The 17,662-nt window shown below is 44.5% G+C and overlaps 1 protein-coding gene across 1 annotated transcript in view; it reads left to right on the top strand.

Annotated features, from left to right (window-relative positions):
* Positions 1-459: 459 nt before the first annotated feature.
* The window catches only part of SLC24A3 (solute carrier family 24 (sodium/potassium/calcium exchanger), member 3), a 148,515-nt gene continuing 131,312 nt past the window's right edge, over positions 460-17,662 (top strand). The window contains exons 1-2 of the mRNA XM_009330134.1: positions 460-526; positions 625-792. Of these exons, the coding sequence (XP_009328409.1) occupies positions 460-526; positions 625-792 (235 nt within the window). The remainder of the gene's footprint in view (positions 527-624; positions 793-17,662) is intronic.

Raw genomic sequence — 17,662 nt, forward strand, 5'->3', positions numbered from 1 at the left:
GCTGAGCTCTGCCCTTGCAGTCCCGAGGAACCTCATGCTCCATTGGGGCAGAACTTTCCTAACACCTGCGTAGTGTTTTGTTGATTCACAAAGAAGCCTACCTAACTTTTGTGTCAAACACTGTGTTTCCAAGGCCTCATTCAGCAGCAGATTGGATTGTAATCCTAAGCAGAAATGGCTTAAATGCTGTATAAGCATGTGCAAAATTCAGCAGAGTTTTGCTGATACTTAAGAGCAGTGAAATGCCTACAAAAGTTGGGGGGGGTGGAATGGATACAAGGGTGGGGGGGGGGGGTGGGGGTTGTTGTGTGTGGTGGTTTGTAGGGCTTTTGTTGTTTGTTTTTGGTTTTTTTAAGCCAAAACAGTGGATGGTAGTCCAATTTTAAACTGATTGAAGCTTACAACTTCTTGTGAAACCATAGATGCTTTTCTAGTATGAACCTTTGAAGTTGTGGAGGAATGAACCTGACTCCTGATGTTTTTGGGACTAACTGGGATGTGGAGTTAATGGCAGTGTACCTTTCCAGTGGGATTAGAAACATTGCTGTTTCTAACCCAAGGGACACTGGTTTTGGCTGCTCCAAGCATTCAGGAACAGAGTCAGGAGTTGCCTTTCCTGTGCAGTCTCACGTATCTACTGCTCTTTTCCTTTAGGTTATGATGCCCTGAGTTATTCTGAGGAAAGTAATGACAAATGGAGCGGGAGACAGCTACTGCAAGCAAATGAGGAGAACATGACTGATGTCCCAGAGGATGGGGGGCAGCCATATGTCAGAAATTGCACTGAACCAGGTAGGAATGAAAGTTGCTTCCAGCTCCTTGGTCTTACAGTTGGCTTTCTTACCTCCAGATATCTGTATCAGTATAACTTTTACTGCCAAAAACTTGTACTTATTAAATTTTAAGTCAATAAACATGCTTGTTGTTTTCCTTGTATGTGTGCGCCATATAGGTATTGCAAACTCCCTCAGCAACTAGGGTTAAGAGGAGGACCTCCTGTCAGCTAGAGTACAAGACAATGTTTAATATATACTAATAGCCAAGTGCTGAGATCATAAGAAGCATGTCTTCTGTGGTTCTTGCATAAACATTGTGTGCAATTCTAGTGATGGAATGTATATAGTGATGATGTGTGCTAGTAGGATTATTATCTGAGAAATTAGTAGGTAGTCATATTTAGTACAATACTTACACCAGCAATGGACCCAAAGAAACCTAGTCTTCTGTAGCTTGAGGTTGGGTTGATCTGCTGATGAGAAATAGGGCTCAGTTCATAATGTAGCTTTTTCCTCGGGGAAGGACCTTAGCAGGGTCCTCCTCATCTCCTTGACTCCTGTTTTTATGAAGCTCATAGGAACTTAATGTCATTGAAACTCTGCTACTCTTATATTTTGTTGAAGTCAGTTGATGTATTCAGAAGCTTTTAGGGGAGGTGGGCACAAACACGTTGGCTGTGTTCGTATGCTTCACGTCCTCCGGGATCCACCTGCAGCCAGAATTAAGGCAGATTGGGTGGGGGGGGTATTTAACTGTAGGAGATGAGCTGATGTGCTTTTTGAACTTGCCTTCCCTGAGCTGTTTGTGGCATTTTGTCAATTTCTTGTACTTGTTCTGAAGGAGCCCCCCTGTATTTAGATGGGCAGTTTCCTGTCCCATAGTTAAAAGGGCAAATCACTTGCAACCCTGTACAAAAAAACTTTCCATGGATGATAGAAAAAGGAACAAGATGGGGATTCTTCAATTTGCATCTGATCGATTGCATTGTTTTTATTTCTATCTAAATAGAAGTCGTCATAATACATCACTATTAAAAGAGAAGGCTTTATAAGTTGTTCAGTCCTTATTTTTTTTTCTTTTCACAGCAGAGCTTGGATGTAATTTCCTCAGAGTTCAAGGAGGGGTGGGAAAAGGTGTTTCTCCATTCTTCAGGACTTATGTAGGTTACGTGCCCCAAGAGAAATTCTAACAAATACAGTACTTGCTGCACTTCCCTGCCTATAATTTTTCCTCCACTGTAATCCTGAATATTTCTGGACAGGTGGATGATTATAGTCTTTTTTAGACAGCAAAAACAAGTACAGAAATTCTTCTTATTCAATTTTGTACTTGTTTGCATATCTTCCATATAGTGCAGATCCAGACTTATGGCCTCACATCAGCATCTATAGTAATCTTCCCCCACCACTCTGTACGTCAGCACCTGCTATCTCACAATCCTCGGCTGTTTCTGCTGCCTTCACCAAATAAAGTGGCCTATAGGAAATGTATGGGATTTTATTTGTGGGGTGTGTGTTTTCTCTCCCTTCTCCCCCTTTTCCAGAAGATAAAACAGTAATTACCGAGTACGTTGTGTAGTGCTCAGGAGAAAGAGAACTACCTAGGTGAATTACTGTTTTTTTCTCTGAATTATCATGACATTACAACAGAATACATTCTGTAATAGCAAACTGATTAAAAGTACTGTAGAAAAGAAAGTAAAAGTAACAAAGTTTAGGTCCTGTGTGGCATTTTGTGGATTTCATTTGGACCATTATCATAGTGCAAATGTAAATCATTAATGCTAGGCTGGATGGCAGTCATAAGTGTTTGAATTGTCTTGGTTTGAATGGGAGCGGGACTCTATTGAAAAGTCTGTGGAAGTAATCTTGACTTCAGTGGACTGTAGGCTACATGCAGAATACTTCAGTTCTGCTTTTCAGCAAATTAAATGAGTAAAAGGAGAGCTGGTAGAAGTGATGCTGTAAATAGCATTGATATGTTGTCTTGTTCTGAATGATTTTTGTGCTGTATATGATAACACAACATGAGAAAGCAAAGTGTTGTTAGTTGTGCTTTGGGAAAAATTTCAGAATTTTCCATTTTCCCTGCAACTCAGAATGATGCCAGGTTTCTGAATCCAGCACAAAATGGGCCACCAGTCATAAGTCCATACAACTTCATCCTGCTGCTCTCTTTGCTAATGCCAAGAGTGAAACAGCCGTTCAGGAGATTGAAATGGGACCTGATGATGGAACTGGGCTGCTGAGGTCAATCTAGTCTGATGCAAGCTTAACCATCGTCCCAGCAGATTAGGATGTCAGGAACTTCAATGCAGTTCCTGATGACAGCTTTTGTGTTTAAAAGTGTAGGTAGGAGTAGGGCGGTTCAAATCAATGTACAACTCTGACACTAATAATTGATATTGTTAAACAAAGCCGATCAAAGGCTTGATTCAACACCTTTTCAGGGCAGCACAGTCCTCCTTCCACTGGCTGTGTTAGTGCTGGATCAGGCCCCTGAATAGTGTCTAGCTCTGAAGTGACAATAGAGACCTGAAGTAGTGCAGTAGTCAAGAAGCACAAGAGTTCACCAGGTGTGTCTGTCTTTGCCTTCTCTGAGTGCTTGCCTATACAGTGCTGCTCAAGGAAATTGAGGCAATTTGGCTAAAATTTTGATGTTGCTGAGCATAATTCACATGCGGTGCATAACCGAACCCTCGTGCATCTGCTGTTACTTGGGCATCAGCAGAGCTTAAACCTCCTTAGCATCCCCACAGGACATGCGCTTACGTGCATTTGGCCTTCATGTGCTTCTCCTTCCCTTTGGTGAGTATTGGTAGGAAAATGCTGCCTGAAAAGACATTTTTTTTTCCCCTGCCTACTTCCAAAAATTAAATTGTATAAACACCCACAGCTAGGCAAAAGTGAGCATTTAAAAAAGCAGTTTCACCTCGTCTGTTGGGGGAGGGAAATAAAATGCCTCATTTTGAAGTGTTTTGTGTTTTTTTGCAACACTTGGCTTTTGTGGTCTGTTGGCAGTAAACACATTTTTACATGCTAAAGGAAAGATCTTTTTTTCTTTAACTGCATGTGTATTTTCAGGCTCATTTGAAAGCCTGGCATGACATTTGCAACCGCTATTTTTATTTTCTAATGGTTTACCCAGTGGGCTATCTGGTAGCATTTTATCATCAGAACTGCTCCAAATAGTGGGGGTTTTGCTCACTTTTCCTTTGAAACATACACCGTAGAAATATTAAAGGTGTGAAATGGACAGAATCCAGCCTAAAGACCTTTTTTGTATTTTTTTTTTGTCCTTTTGTAATTTTGCACTCTGAAGCTGTTGCAATTGGAGTGATAGCATGGTCTTTTTGAGCAGTTACCTTTAAAACACACTGCTTGTTCTGTACTACGTAGCCCTGATTCACTGAACCCATGGGGATTTTTGAGCTGTATGGTACTTGGGAATAGATCTTGCAAGGCTTGATCTGGAGGATGGCTGCTTCTGTATCAGGGTAGTAAATAAGAGGCTATCTTTCTTTTTGAAAATCTGTTGAACATAGCTGATGCAATGATGACATGGTAATCTTTCTTCTAGCTCCCTTGCCCTGTCAGTGTGGACAGAGTTAGTAGTTGTGCATATGACTTGGTTAGGGTTCAGGTCTTTGAGTGACTGGCTCTAGAAGCAGTTGCAAGCTGGTTCTCAGCTATGGATGATGTGGGCAACAAAGTGTGCTCCCCAAAAAAGGCAGAGAAAGTAGCAAGGCATGGCAAATGGATGAGATGAAATGCTACCCTCAAAACGGGACACCTATCTTCTCAAGGCTACTAGATTATTTCAGCTACTTGTTGCTGTGGGATCTGAGTACCTGCTGGTATGTTTTAAAATGTCAATTTAAGCCTTATTGCTATGAGTGCTGTTAATAGAAGAAAGCTGAGAAATATTTATCATTTTCTCTGCCTTGATACTGTTGTTGTATTTGATTGTGTTGAGTGCTTCTGGAGGCAGAACAACAAAACCCACTTTTTTTTCTAAAGAGCCTCTGGTCTTTTGTCTCCTGTTCCCTAATTTTCCAGTCCTGTAATCCTATGTGCTTAACCCATCCCTCTTGGATCCCTGGTGGCTCTTCATGGGAGTATCTGACTGTGCTGTCATGCAGCAGATGTTCTTCTGGCCTCTCCTACCATCCTCTTGTCCTTGTATCCACATGAAGGATGTGTGGAACTGGAGATGGAAAAAAAATTGTACAGAGTTTATTCACAAAAAAGGGGATCTTGTTTAACTATAAAACACTTGTTGATTTTGGGCTAGGTTTGGTAAACAGTTTTAGCTTATACAAAAGTTGATGAGGAAAGAATGAGAAATGCTTGTGTTACTTCAGACAAAGTATTGTTTAACCACCTGGTCCTGTTTAGAAATATGACTTGCCCACTGGAAGCCAACAGAAAGGCTTAAGCTGATTTAATGTTGAGCTTTGCGTCAGGTCCATGTGATACCAAATTCAGAGCTAGGTTTGCACTACAGAAATTCAGAGGAAACTACTTGTTAATTCAGACTTGGTTTATCAACTGTCAAGAAGGTGACAAGATCGTAGGCTGCATCAGGATGGGATGTAATGTAATGTATGTTAGAGGCTGCTTGGTTGTGGCACGCTGAGGTCCCGGTACCACCCCTTGTTAACTCCTCACTAAACTGACATATGTTTCTGCTGACAAGCTGTCATCGTGTTCCTCCCCCGGTGTTACCGCTTCCCACGTGCTCAGTCGCTGCTCCCGCCTCGGAAAGGCTGCAAATAAAATAACAGCCCTGCTTAAGTGTGCCATTCTAAAGTCATTATCAGTAATGATAATTATCAGTAATAGCAGGAAATACGTGATTACTGCAGAAATGAAAAGACCTCCATATATTCATTTGGAGCCTCAGGCACAAAAGTGTTTAATTTAAACAGCCAAAGAAGTTTTTGTGCAATTATTTCTTACATTTCCTCCTGTTATTTCAAAAGCAACTTTCTCTTTTATCTGTTTTTCTCCAGTGAGTCATAGATTATGATAATGTAATTTGTAGTGCTTGGCTATGAAGTAGGTAACTGTGCCAGACTGCTTGCTTATGCTTGTTACCATTTCTTTAGAGCCCTTTTTGCGTTGAACTGCAAACCTTAACCCAAAAAACCCAAACCACCTCATGTGAATTTGTGCTGTCTGATCTTTCCTGTTAAACATTTGCTCCCCTCTGTTTTGCGTACCCAGGCAGTGAGATTACCGCAACTACTGCGGGTTTCTTGGTGAACAGCTCGGTGGGAGAGGAGTCTTGTGCTCGTGCTTTGGTGCTTGTGCAGGCAGGCTGGCGTTAGCAGTGAGTGGTCTCCTGGTTCATACATCATCTCCAAAGTGGTGTTTCCTCTGTGTTACAACAGAGCAGTGCAGTCCTCTTTCCTTGAACTAACCCTGGGGTGTGGATGTGCTGAAGCACAACCCAAGCAGGCAGTTTTCAGCCAGAACAGTAGCAGCTGTCTCTGTGCTGAAAAGGAAACCATCTCTTCACCCTCATGCATGCAAAGACTTATGCACGTGGTCAGCTTTAGGTGGTCTGAGTTGTCCTGGCTTGTCATGCCCAGAATGACGTCCAAAGAACACGTGCAGTGCATGAGACCTGTATCTTTACCTATAAACACGTTGCTTGTGCTAGAAGAGGAGCTATAGCAGAAGAGTCCCTACCCTAAAGGCCTTCAGCCTTCCCATAGGGATGGGAATGCTGGAGAAGTTAGTGCATTTATGCAGCTGTAAAACTCACTGAAGCAGCATGAAATTCAGGGCTTCTAATGGTCCTTGGTTTTCTCTGGGTTGTGCGTCATCTTCTTTTGGTGGATTGTCAGCATTGTATAGATGAAACTGCACAGGAGATCACGGCAGTGGCAGAAGTGCCTAGCAGATGCCAAAATTGTAGTGCAGTCTAAGATGGGCTTGTGTGCTAGAAACAAGGTGCATTAAATGAAATACTCAAGTATTGAAGTATTTTAATGAGTGGAGTTGTCCTGAGATTCCAGCTCATGTTCGTGCTTCCATGTGTACAACAAGCACTGTCCATCAGCGCTTGGGGATATGCGTATCTGGGCGGCAGAGTCTGAGTTGTGGGACTGATACCCATTCACATCGAGGCTGGGGAAGACACAGAAATTAAATGTGGGTAAGATGTGCTCATCCTTTTAGTGGAGCCTTGATATTTGGGTGTGGAAGGTGATGGTGACTCCTTCATCTCTGTAGGTAACATGGACTTCTCACCTCTTGGTCTTTGTACTTGGAGATACGGTGCCAGGCTTGGACTCTTTCCTTTCTGAGCATCCTTCTGCTTTTTGCCTCTGTAAGATGCAAGGAGTGGTATCTTTACAAGCCTGGGTTTTGCTTTTGTGGGGTGGGCTTGTGGATGGGAAATGGGAAGACATAGAAACCAAAATTCCTCTGGAAAGGTGCTGGAAGTAGCTGCTGACAGAGTGAGCAAGACTGCTCTTACTCCACCGCCACCAAGTTCAGGAAGGCCTTCTTCACAAACAGATATAATATGCTATGTGAAGAGTGGTTTTTTTTTGTCTGAACCAGAATGCAATTTAAAAAAAAAGTTGTTTTCCCTCAAGCAAAACTAATTTTTACCTAGCAAAACGGAAAGTAAAAATGTTTTTGCCTAGCAAGTTGCAAAACCTTGCTTTCACTTGTGGAAACATTAGAAAAATAAATTGCTGTAAGTTTAGTAACAAAATGTCCTTGAGGAATATAAAAAAGACATTCTTCCCTCCCTCAGCCATAACAGTTTTGTGAATTTGACAGAAATTTGCTCGAACTTCTGCTCCCACACTCTGCTTCTGTCTGTTGATTGCTCTCTTCCACCCTCCCCCACAAAAAGAGAAGACTTGACAGAAGTCAGGAGTGTGATTCCTGACTGTGAGTGAAGGCTGAGAGGGAAGAGGAGTGAGTGGTGCTCACCAGGCACCGGCCTCTCCTGCCTGATGGGAGCGGATTGCTTATGCTCTAGTAAGGGTCATCCGTCTGCTAAGGCAGATGTCAGCAGGTACCGTATGGCTGGGACTCGGGAGCTGGGGCTGCTCTGTGCCATGGATGCACCATTGCAGCCAGGTGTCACCTGTGTGCACTCTGCAGGCAGATGTGGCTGTGTCCCATTCTTTCTGCCTGCTGCCCCCCCCCCCCCCCCCCCCCGAGGTTGAAATGGTTTTGGTGCCCAGTATCACAATGATCCAAGGAATTCCAGTTCCAAGGACTCCAGTGTACTGTCATTCACTTTTATTTTATTTTTCCCCCTTGGTGTTTTGCAAACGAGGGTTGTTATTTGTCCCACCCTGATACGGGAGTCCTGTTCCTGGGGCTTGGAGTCTGCAGTGCTAAAACAAAAGTCTCCCCACGGCAGTGTTTTCTCCTGTAGTAACAGCGCAGACCATCAGGTCTCGCGCTTTGGGAGCAGGGTGTCACAAGTGATGCACCATCGCCTTGGAAAGCTGCTCTGTCACTCCTCGTGCCAAGCAGTGCAGAAATGCTTTGTCAGCTCCAAACCTAAAGCATCAGAAAACCGTGATGTTGGGTTTAAAACCTCAGAAATAAAAATAAAAACCATGCTTGTTTCTTCCAGGTTTGTATGCTGGAATGGAGTTGGGTTATCTTTTCCTACAGTCAGGAAGGAGAGATGTTCTCTTGATGGCAACAAGAGTTGAAGTTGTGGTGCTGTCACCTGGCCCCAAGAGCTGAGGCTTGAAGAGACAAACACCAATGCTGGCAAAGCTCTGCATCTGACACCTGCTTTTTAACTAAACATCATTTTTGACTAGGCTGCATGCCCCTACAGCCTATAATTCTGGCTGAGTGGAAAATGTGATGCAACCAGTGGGTTTGGAAGAGTTCTTCCTTGCTGAGCCTGCCTGGTTTGTTAGAAATATTGCGAATGTTTTTCCTTTTCACCTGTGTTTGCCATGGGCCATGCACAAATGCATTAAGTGCAGGCTGTTACAGTGTGGATCTGAAAATGGATATGCCCAGCTTGCTCACCTGTAATTATCTTTTTTTTGGTTGGGATTCTTATGTGGCAGGTGGAGTGTGTTTCTGGAGCCAATTTCAGATTCAGGTGAAATTGGGTCAGCAGAGACATGTGCACACCATGTCTCTGCTACTTACGAGCCTCCCGTCCTATGTTTCGGGTAGGACAGGCCTTGTTGGACACAGGGGAGAGCACGACTTGATTTTGATCAGAGATGTTCTCATTAGCCTATGTCAGAGAAGTTGACCTATGAAAGTGGTAAAAAGCTGCAAGGGATGCTTAAAGATAACTTGCAGATGGTGGAAAGTATTCTGCTGCTTGGTTATTCATGCAGCTGTTTTTTTGGAGGATATTTTCCACCTATCGGGTCCTTGGAATGATTTCTCGGGCTCCAGAAGTTTTCTGCAAAGTTTTGAATAATGTCTTTCTCTTCTCTCAGTGGAGTTAGATTTATTTTTTTTGTCTTGCAATGAACTAGAATGCAAATTTATTTTTCTGACTGGGAAAATGTGTAATCTTCTTGGTGGCGGTTCCAATGTCAGTGTGCCACCAAATGGATAGCATTGGGGGGAACTTCTAGGGACCAGCAGACCCTTGAACCTGGCAGGGAAAGGTTATGCCAAGAAATGTCTTTAACAGGGAGGAGCCATTTACTATTGCAAGAGCTGGCCAAGGGAGTGGAAAATACAGCATCTCTCTTCCCCTTCAGAAGAAGGAGGGTGTCTTTCTCAATAATACTTTCCTGTCACATGGAGGACACCAGCCATGAGATGGTGGTTGGCGAGCTACACGCAGGAGCCTTGGGAAGCCTGGTGTTCTCGTGTGTCGTGCCGATGTAGTGCACGTGAATAGGCTGAGAGCTGGAGTGGTGTCCTTCCTACCACTTCAGCGGGCAGTGAGGGGCTGAATGCTCCAGCATAACAGTGGGAACGCTTGCGCTGCAGGGAGGGCACTGGCAGCCTGGCAGTGCCACTTGCATCTGGGCTGGCCGTGCATACATGTACTACTATGGTGCTTGTTTGCTGCAGTGTCAGAACAATTATCCTCAGGCTGGGATTTGGCACTGTGAAGCTCCTAGCTCTGGAGTTGCTTTGTGACTTGGTTTTGCTGCTTTATTTATAAACATGTTCAGCTGCTCTGGAGTTGAAACTGAGTGAAGTGTGTATTTGAATCAGCCTTGGTTGTGGCTGTGCTGTGGACTCACTGTGGGGTTTGCTTTCTGGGCTGTATTTTGCAGGGCCTTGATCTGTGGGCTGTTGGATTGCAGGATCTCTTTGAAATAAGAGGTGGTCACAAGTACTTTCTTTAGGACTTTTCAGTCATCTAAGGGGGCAACAGCCCAAGTGTCGCTGAGTTATGTTGGCATATAGGTGAGCAGACTCTTTAGCACCAGCCACTCCGAGGCAGGACCTGTTGTGTGCTTACAACATGACTCTACCTGGACCACACGCCAACGGGGAAGCTCGGAACAATTGTGTTTTGCTGGCTACTTAAAAACTCTGAACTGATCTCCAAAGTCATGCCATTCCCTGGAAAATAGGGCCCTCTGCACACACACAGGAGGCCAGTAGCATTCTTTTTGCTGAAATTTTGCCAGTATTCCCATGTGATTATATGTGTGACTCCAGGAGCTGAAGCTTTGGGGAGAAAAATAATACAAGTTCTGTGATTAAAATCAAGAGGTGGCAGTGCTATTTCCCAGTTTATCCTCAGTGTGTTCTCTTGCATTGATGAAACAAAAGAATTAGAAAAGGAAGGGGAGCTAAGTGGCAAAACAACAAAGTAAAACCCAAAATCAGCATCACCTCTATGGTTTGTAGGTAGAGGAAAGGTAGTGAACTCCAGTGAGCCCATAGTGCCCTCGTGAGAAAGCTGTGGTTTATTTTTGCAGAATACATCATTGCATATGTATCAAACAGTTGTAATTAAACCACTACTTGTTCTAATAGAAAAGAATCTCATTAGACCCATTGGCTCCTGGCTTATGAGTACTCAGCCTCCAGCCTTCTGCATTGCAACGTGGCCTAGATGTGCACCTGGTAGTCTGCAAAATCTCACCTACTGGGGCTCACTTGCTTAATTGGTGATACTTGTGATTAGCATGTTCCTGTTGTAATTGTTGTTTCCAGTGGAAATTACTGTATTGTCATATGCTAGCTATGCAATAAGGGCCTTGCAGAGTGTTTATGGAAGGTTTGTATGTCATGCTGGGTGTTGACTGAAGAATGCCAAAGGATAATTGACTGTTGCTACCCAAGAAACATGTTAATGAGTCTTGAGAAATGATGACAAGAAAGGAAAAAAAAGGAATAGTCCTGTAGGGAACAAGGAGCAGATCTTAACCTGTACATCTGCTGCTGTCAAAGACACAGGAGGATATCATTTGAGAGCCAGTCAGAAGTGTAACCCAATTTGCATGGTAGCTCTTCCTAGTATCCCATTTATCAAGTTGGTGTTTTGCTTGAGGCTGCCAATGAGCTTTACTGACAAAACCTGAAATGGGGAATGCTGGACATGGAATTGCTGGCCAGGGGAATTTAATAGTAATAGTGGTAGGGAGCGCACAGCTGCAGTACCCCCATGAGGTCTGCATCTGATACCTTGAAGAGCTGGTTTGGTGCAGATCAGTCCTTACTGCTTCAACCCCTTGTTCCCCTTTTCATCCCTGTCCCTCCAGGTGCATGGAAGCACCCACAGTCAAGTAGATTTGCCAAAATCCAAACTTTAACCTCTTGTATTTCACAGTGTTTTGCTAACAATAGACCGCTTAGTTACTTAGTTTTTGAAGTACTGTGCAAGGGCTTAGGATAGAGATATACCCAGTAGCTAAAAACTATGGACCATGTAAGATAGGCATAGATAGGGCTACAGCTTCTGGTCTCTTTTCTCTTTCTAGTCTTCATTTGGAGTGTAATGAAATGACCTTCCTGCAACCTGCTAGTCACCATTTAATTAAACTTGTTCTCTAGGGATTGCTAATCCGGCAGCCTTTGGCTGGTGCTAAATATTGTTTAGATGTGAAATACTGACCCTGATGCTACCAATCATGGTGAGAAAGCTTTGCCTCATACATGCTTTTACTAAAGATCCTTTCAGGCCCGTGACTCAAGCATGGCCAGTGCAGGCATTGGGATGCATCCCTGCTGGGAGGGGAGGGCTGTGCAACCACGGAGGGAGGCTTCTGGCATGCCCACGTAAACCTGGAGGAGGAAATGCATTGCTGAACATGTGTGGGGGCTTCTGCGTGGGAGAGCGAAGGCAGGAGAGCACTGTGTTGGCAAGCTGGTTTCTCTGCTGAAGGGACGTGGAGCCTAGATGGCCTGTGGTTGCAGGAGCAGAATCTTCTCATCTCTGTCAGAGACCAAAAATGCCCTCGTGGTCATCCCTAGACTCAAGCCTCTGGTGCCGGAGGACCTGCACACTGAAATGCTCTGCCTGCAGGTATCCTGGTCACGGTCTGCTCTGGAGTATGCTAAGAGTTTGAAACTTGTTTTGGTGTTTATGTAGACTTGCCAAACAAATAAATAGATGTGCAGAGTGCTTATCCAACGTAAAGCTGATCTCTTTTATCCCTGTCTTAAGTTCTTGCTTCCTTTTCAAAGACAGTGATCAGTCTGGATATAACACAGCTTTCAAACTGTGAGCTTGTGGGATTCCAGTCTTATTTGATGGAGCGGGCTGCAGTAAAAATAAATGTATTTTTAAGAAGAAAGGAAATATGAGGTGGAGCACAGCTGTTTTGCAATGGAACTCAAATATTCCTTGGAAGATCTGGTGGATAGCATTTGCACACATAACTTCGTGGGGGCCAAACACATTTTTTCAGTTACATCATCTCTAAAGGAGCTGCCTGCTTTATCTCTGGGAAAAAATGCAGGTAGCAAATATCAACATTCTTCAGCACAGAGAGGGGGAAAATATTTTCCTAAGTACATCATCAACCAGTTACTACAGTTATATAGCAAGAACCCATGTTTAGAGTAACAGCAATGGAGGGGGGGAACCCTGTGTCTCTTTTTATGGTTTTTTTCCCCCTCCGAAATGACTTTAAAATGCCCAGAAACTTTCTCAGTTTTGTTTTTGGGGCTTTTTTTGTTCTCTATATCTAGAGGAATGGGAGTTGCTTTCTTGAACTTTCAGCAAGTTTGGGTTACTCCTTTGGTTATTGTGTGTTGTGGAAAAGGCAGCAGAGAGGTTTAAAATACTGAAGAGGGACTATTGTTTCCAAATCTTTGCATTTAAAAGGTGTTTAAGGAGCAAAGCAGGACTTCAGACATGAATAAATATCATATCGTACCTTTCTGAACTGGGTTTTACTTCTCCAATGCCTGAGGATGCCAGGCTGCTGTAGTGCATTGCTCTAATAATCTGACAAGTCTTCTGTGAAGCCGGAGACCTGAATTTCTAAGAAGGAGGTGAAAAAAAACCAACACCTGTCGAGTCAGACTTACTCCTTTCTCTTGGAAGAAAATGTACTTGGATTTTTATATGCTGAGCATGGAAAGCAGGACTATTGTAGGTTTTTGCGTTGGTAGCTGGGAAGAACCATTGTGGTCCTCTTGTTTGGTGATGCTGGTCAATGCCAGCGGTGGCCTCTTGTCCTGCCGATGTGCTGCAGGCTCCCTGGGGGAAGGTGGAAAGCCTTCTCGCTCCCAGCCCCGCTGCCAGAGGGGGTCTGTGGAAGGGAGCAGCGGACCGAGGTGCTAGAAAGGTGTTTTCTCTTCCTGGCTCTGGCGTGGGTCTGCTGGGAGATGTGGGTCGGGTCCTCTCTGTGCCTCGGGGGCAAGATGTCACAGCTAATACTGACTGGCAGCGTAGGGCACGGTTCGACTGCACTGATGAAAAGCGCGCTGTGAGGAGTTATTACCAATTCAAAATCTGTAACTTGCAAGTGATTGTGTTCACGATACTTTTTGGACCATCTTTCTGATCAAATCAGTGACTGATGCTTACTTAGCAGATGCAAGCTGCTTGACGCAGCATGGCCTCAGGGCATTACTGAAGTACAAATAACGGCTTGCAGCTGTAATAAAAGTAAATGTGTACCAGATGTAGATGTTCTAGATTGGCCAGATACCAAAATAGTTTACTTTTTTTACATACCTGAATTATTCTTCTGTCACGGTAAGTGCAAATTGTCCACTTAAGCATTTAAAAATACATTGCTGCATTTTTGTAAAATGTTATAGTTCTCCCCAGCATCCCATTTCCACCAAGCTCCTATTTTGTGAACATACTTCCCGCAACATTTTATTATGCTGCTAGTTTCTCCCAGAGTGGGTGACAGCTGGCTTTTTAAACCATTTCGGAGCTCAGAACAGACGCAAGTTCTCACAGGGCTGCAGAAGTCTGTAAGCCATGTCTGTGCTGTAGCACAAACACAGATTTTGAGAGGAGGACTTCTGAATACTGTAAATTATGTTTTCTGTCTCTTGACAGTAGAGAGATTGTTGTCCAGCTGTGGGCAAACTCTGGGCAGATCCTTAGGTGATGTAAGTCCAACAGGCTCTGCTGAACTCTGCTGGCTTACATCAAGTGATGGTTCAGCCGTTGATGACACAATGTTTTCAGCATTCATTTGTGCAGGTAGGGCAGATCCAGGTCCCTTGTGCAAAACTGGAGCAAAGAGGGTTCTCTGTAGGACCACAACAGGTATTCTGGGCTGCCGCATCATTTACCCCTTCCTAAAGCAGGGGAGGGACATGGCAGCAGCATCTGCAGCTCTGGCACGTGGTGATGTCTCTGGCCTTCGCTGGCACGGGGGTTTTGTGTGTAAGCAGCCCATCCTTTTGCTCCGTCTGTCATGAACCCAGAGCACCGAGCGGCAAGGGACTGAGGTTCAGTGCTCTTTGGCATCTCATAGATGTATTGAGCTCCTGGTTGGGCTTTTGGTGGTCTGCTCACCCTGCGTGCCTTCCAGCAGCTCCTCCAGTTTGCGGTCCCCGTGACGGTAAGGGATGGTGCGTGACTTGCAGAAATCTGTGTACTGGCTTTCACTTTCACACTTGTCAAAACAAACGAATACTCGTAGTTGTGCAGTACCATAAAACCAGCCTGTATATCCAGGCAGAGGTAGAAATTGCCAGTTTGACATTTGAGACTTAAACAGTAAGATCGGCCTTTAATAATTAACTAATTTCATTGAAGTCCACGTTGGTATGGGCCGTACTGGTACTGCCTTTAGTGAACCAAATAACAGGTTGTTGTTTTTTAAAAAAGAAAATTACGCTACTGTAAATTTTTGGTGGTTAAAAGTGTTGGACTTGCGATACCAAGGAATTGGGGAATTAAGTCATTTGTCTTTGTGATCGTTGACCCCAAGCCTTGTAAAATCAACTGTCCCTGGGAGGGAGTGTGTTTCCTCTTCTCATTAAAAATATTACACATGGTTATGTATCTTGAATGATAATCCTCAAGTTTGACTTTCTTTGCAGATGATATTGGTACATCAAAGGCTTAAACCCCTCAAATTCTGGCTCAGGTTACACGGGGTTAGATATTCCAGCTCCAGCAAGACCTACAAGAGAGCCTGCTTTGACATTTCTTGTTCCAGTGACTTGTTTTTGTTCAGACAGAGTATGAAGTTTCTGATCAAAGCACATGGAGGACAGTATCTTTCCTAACCCAAATAATGGGTAGAGGTATTTTGCTCAGACTCCAGAGGAGGAAGGAAATTGACAGTGAGCGGGGTGAAGCGGGGCTGTGGGAAATGTCAGCTCTGGAGAAGTGTTTGATGGTTATAAGCCATTGAAAAGGGAGGCCTGGGATGGAAATGGAAATTCAGTCCTAGCTGTAGGAGGTTCTCTAGCTCGGGTGATTTTGTGTGAGTTTATGCTGGTTTTTTTTTGCAAAAAAAAAAAAGGGCAACTTCAGATGGATGGAAATGGAAATTCAGTCCTAGCTGTAGGAGGTTCTCTAGCTCGGGTGATTTTGTGTGAGTTTATGCTGGTTTTTTTTTGCAAAAAAAAAGGGCATAAAAAGGGCAACTTCAGAGGGCATGCACTGAAATATAAAATGTTTTAAAGGATTGTCAGGTTTTGTGAGGTTCTGCATAGCTCGGAGAATTACTCCGTTGGATTTGGGAAGGGTGCTGGGGGTGGGAGGCATTGCCTTTTATTTGTATTTTAAATTCAGGAACAGAAAACCTCGGTGGTCTATGATGGCAGGCTGAAATGTTGTGTCAGTGTAGTTCCTATCTCCTGGGCCAGGCTCTGAATTTACTTCTGCTGTGGCTCTTCCCCATACACGCAGTGCACCTGTGTTACTCCAGTGTGTGAATGGATGGCTTTCCATCTTTCTCAGAGGCTGGATTGCACCTTAACTCCAGGCAACCTTCTAGCAGAGACAGAGACTTGCAGCTTTCTGACCTGGCCCAGAGGCCGGTCAAAGCTTCAAGTGCCCACTAGTATTTAACCTCTAGTGAAAGACAGGGGAGTGCTTATGGAAGGAGGTGTGAGGCCCACATGAGCACCGAATGCACTCGTTGCCTCCAGTGCGCACCAAAGGGATAGAGACTCAGTGGGGATGGATGGCTGTGTGCGCTCCAGTGAGATCAGACCCCCAGCCTTTTACAAGCGTAGTTTCTATGGCCAAGGAAAGGCGTCTCAGTGTGGCAAGGTGCAGTTCTGCCAGTGTAGCTGTTTCGGCAGCAGGCGCTTCCCTGGAGAGGGGCTGTGAGCCATCCCCCGCCAGCCTGGGGAGCTGGGACTGGCACAGCCCTGGGACCCGGCACCTGCTCTGCCGGTAGAGGTATATCTGGGAGCGTTCCCAGATATACCTGAAAAACATTGCCGCTGCGAGATTAAAGGCTTGTCTGTGCTGAGTGGCCTTTTGTTTAACATGTGACTGCTGCCAAAGTGTGGGAAGTAGTGTTGGCGGGATTGCTTGTTTGCAAAATGTCACCAGGGATGGAAACACCAGTAGGTTGGAAAGGAGGCGATGGAGAGAGCTAGATCTGAGCTGAGGAGTGGGCTGTGCTTGGGCAGAGGCCTCTGGAGAGCGGCCTGGGCCAGAGCTGGTGGCCAGAGCTGCTTAAACAAGGTGTAATGCAGGAGAGAGCTGAGCACAGGGACCAGCAGCCTTGGGGGGCCATTGTCCTCCGTCTGGACCAGCTCTGCTGGCGGAGGGAAGGGCCACCGTCGCCATCTTGCCATCTCTGCCCAGGGGGAGGCATGACCACCTTAGCTGGGTTTCTGTCGAAGGGAGCCCGCCAGCAAGCTTCCCACCTGCTGCTGGGCCAGGGCTGGGTGCTGGTCAGGAGCAGCTCTCCTGCCAAGACCCCTTCTGCAACTTTAGGCCTATGAGGAGCCTTCCACAGTATAAATACATAACTTTTATCCTATTTTAAAGTCTCTTTGTGCTGCCAGAAGGGTAGAGGGAGTAAGCTTGATAATGAAGAAAATCAGGGCAAATGGTCATAAGCACATGCTTTAAATTTTGGTGTGTCTGTGGTATTTTGCAGATTAAACATGAATGTGTAAATGAGGGCCTCAAGCCTTAATTTAAGTTTCAGTGCCTTCAGGGGTGGTGAAGGCTGATGTAACTCCAAGATCTGTCCCAGAACAAGTCTTTATTAGAGTTTCTGTTTTAAATTTGTTATTTTTGAGCTATTAATGTAAAAGAAGAAAAATAACATCTGGCCCCATGTTACAAACTGGATTTTTGTTGCTTGTTCTTAAATTCTTGCCAGTAGTAAGTATTTAAAAATCAAAGGTCCAGATTTTCCACTGATGTAAATTATTACTAGCTCCATTGACTTCATTGAGTTTACACTAGTTTTAAATGACCGAGGATCTAATACAACATCCCAAGTCAAGATTTAATACAGTCAGGATGGAGTCTTTATCATCTGTCATTTGCATTTTAAGCA

The sequence above is a fragment of the Pygoscelis adeliae genome, unplaced genomic scaffold (assembly GCF_000699105.1).
Source record: "Pygoscelis adeliae isolate BGI_AS28 unplaced genomic scaffold, ASM69910v1 Scaffold188, whole genome shotgun sequence".
NCBI classification, from domain to species: Eukaryota; Metazoa; Chordata; class Aves; order Sphenisciformes; family Spheniscidae; genus Pygoscelis; species Pygoscelis adeliae.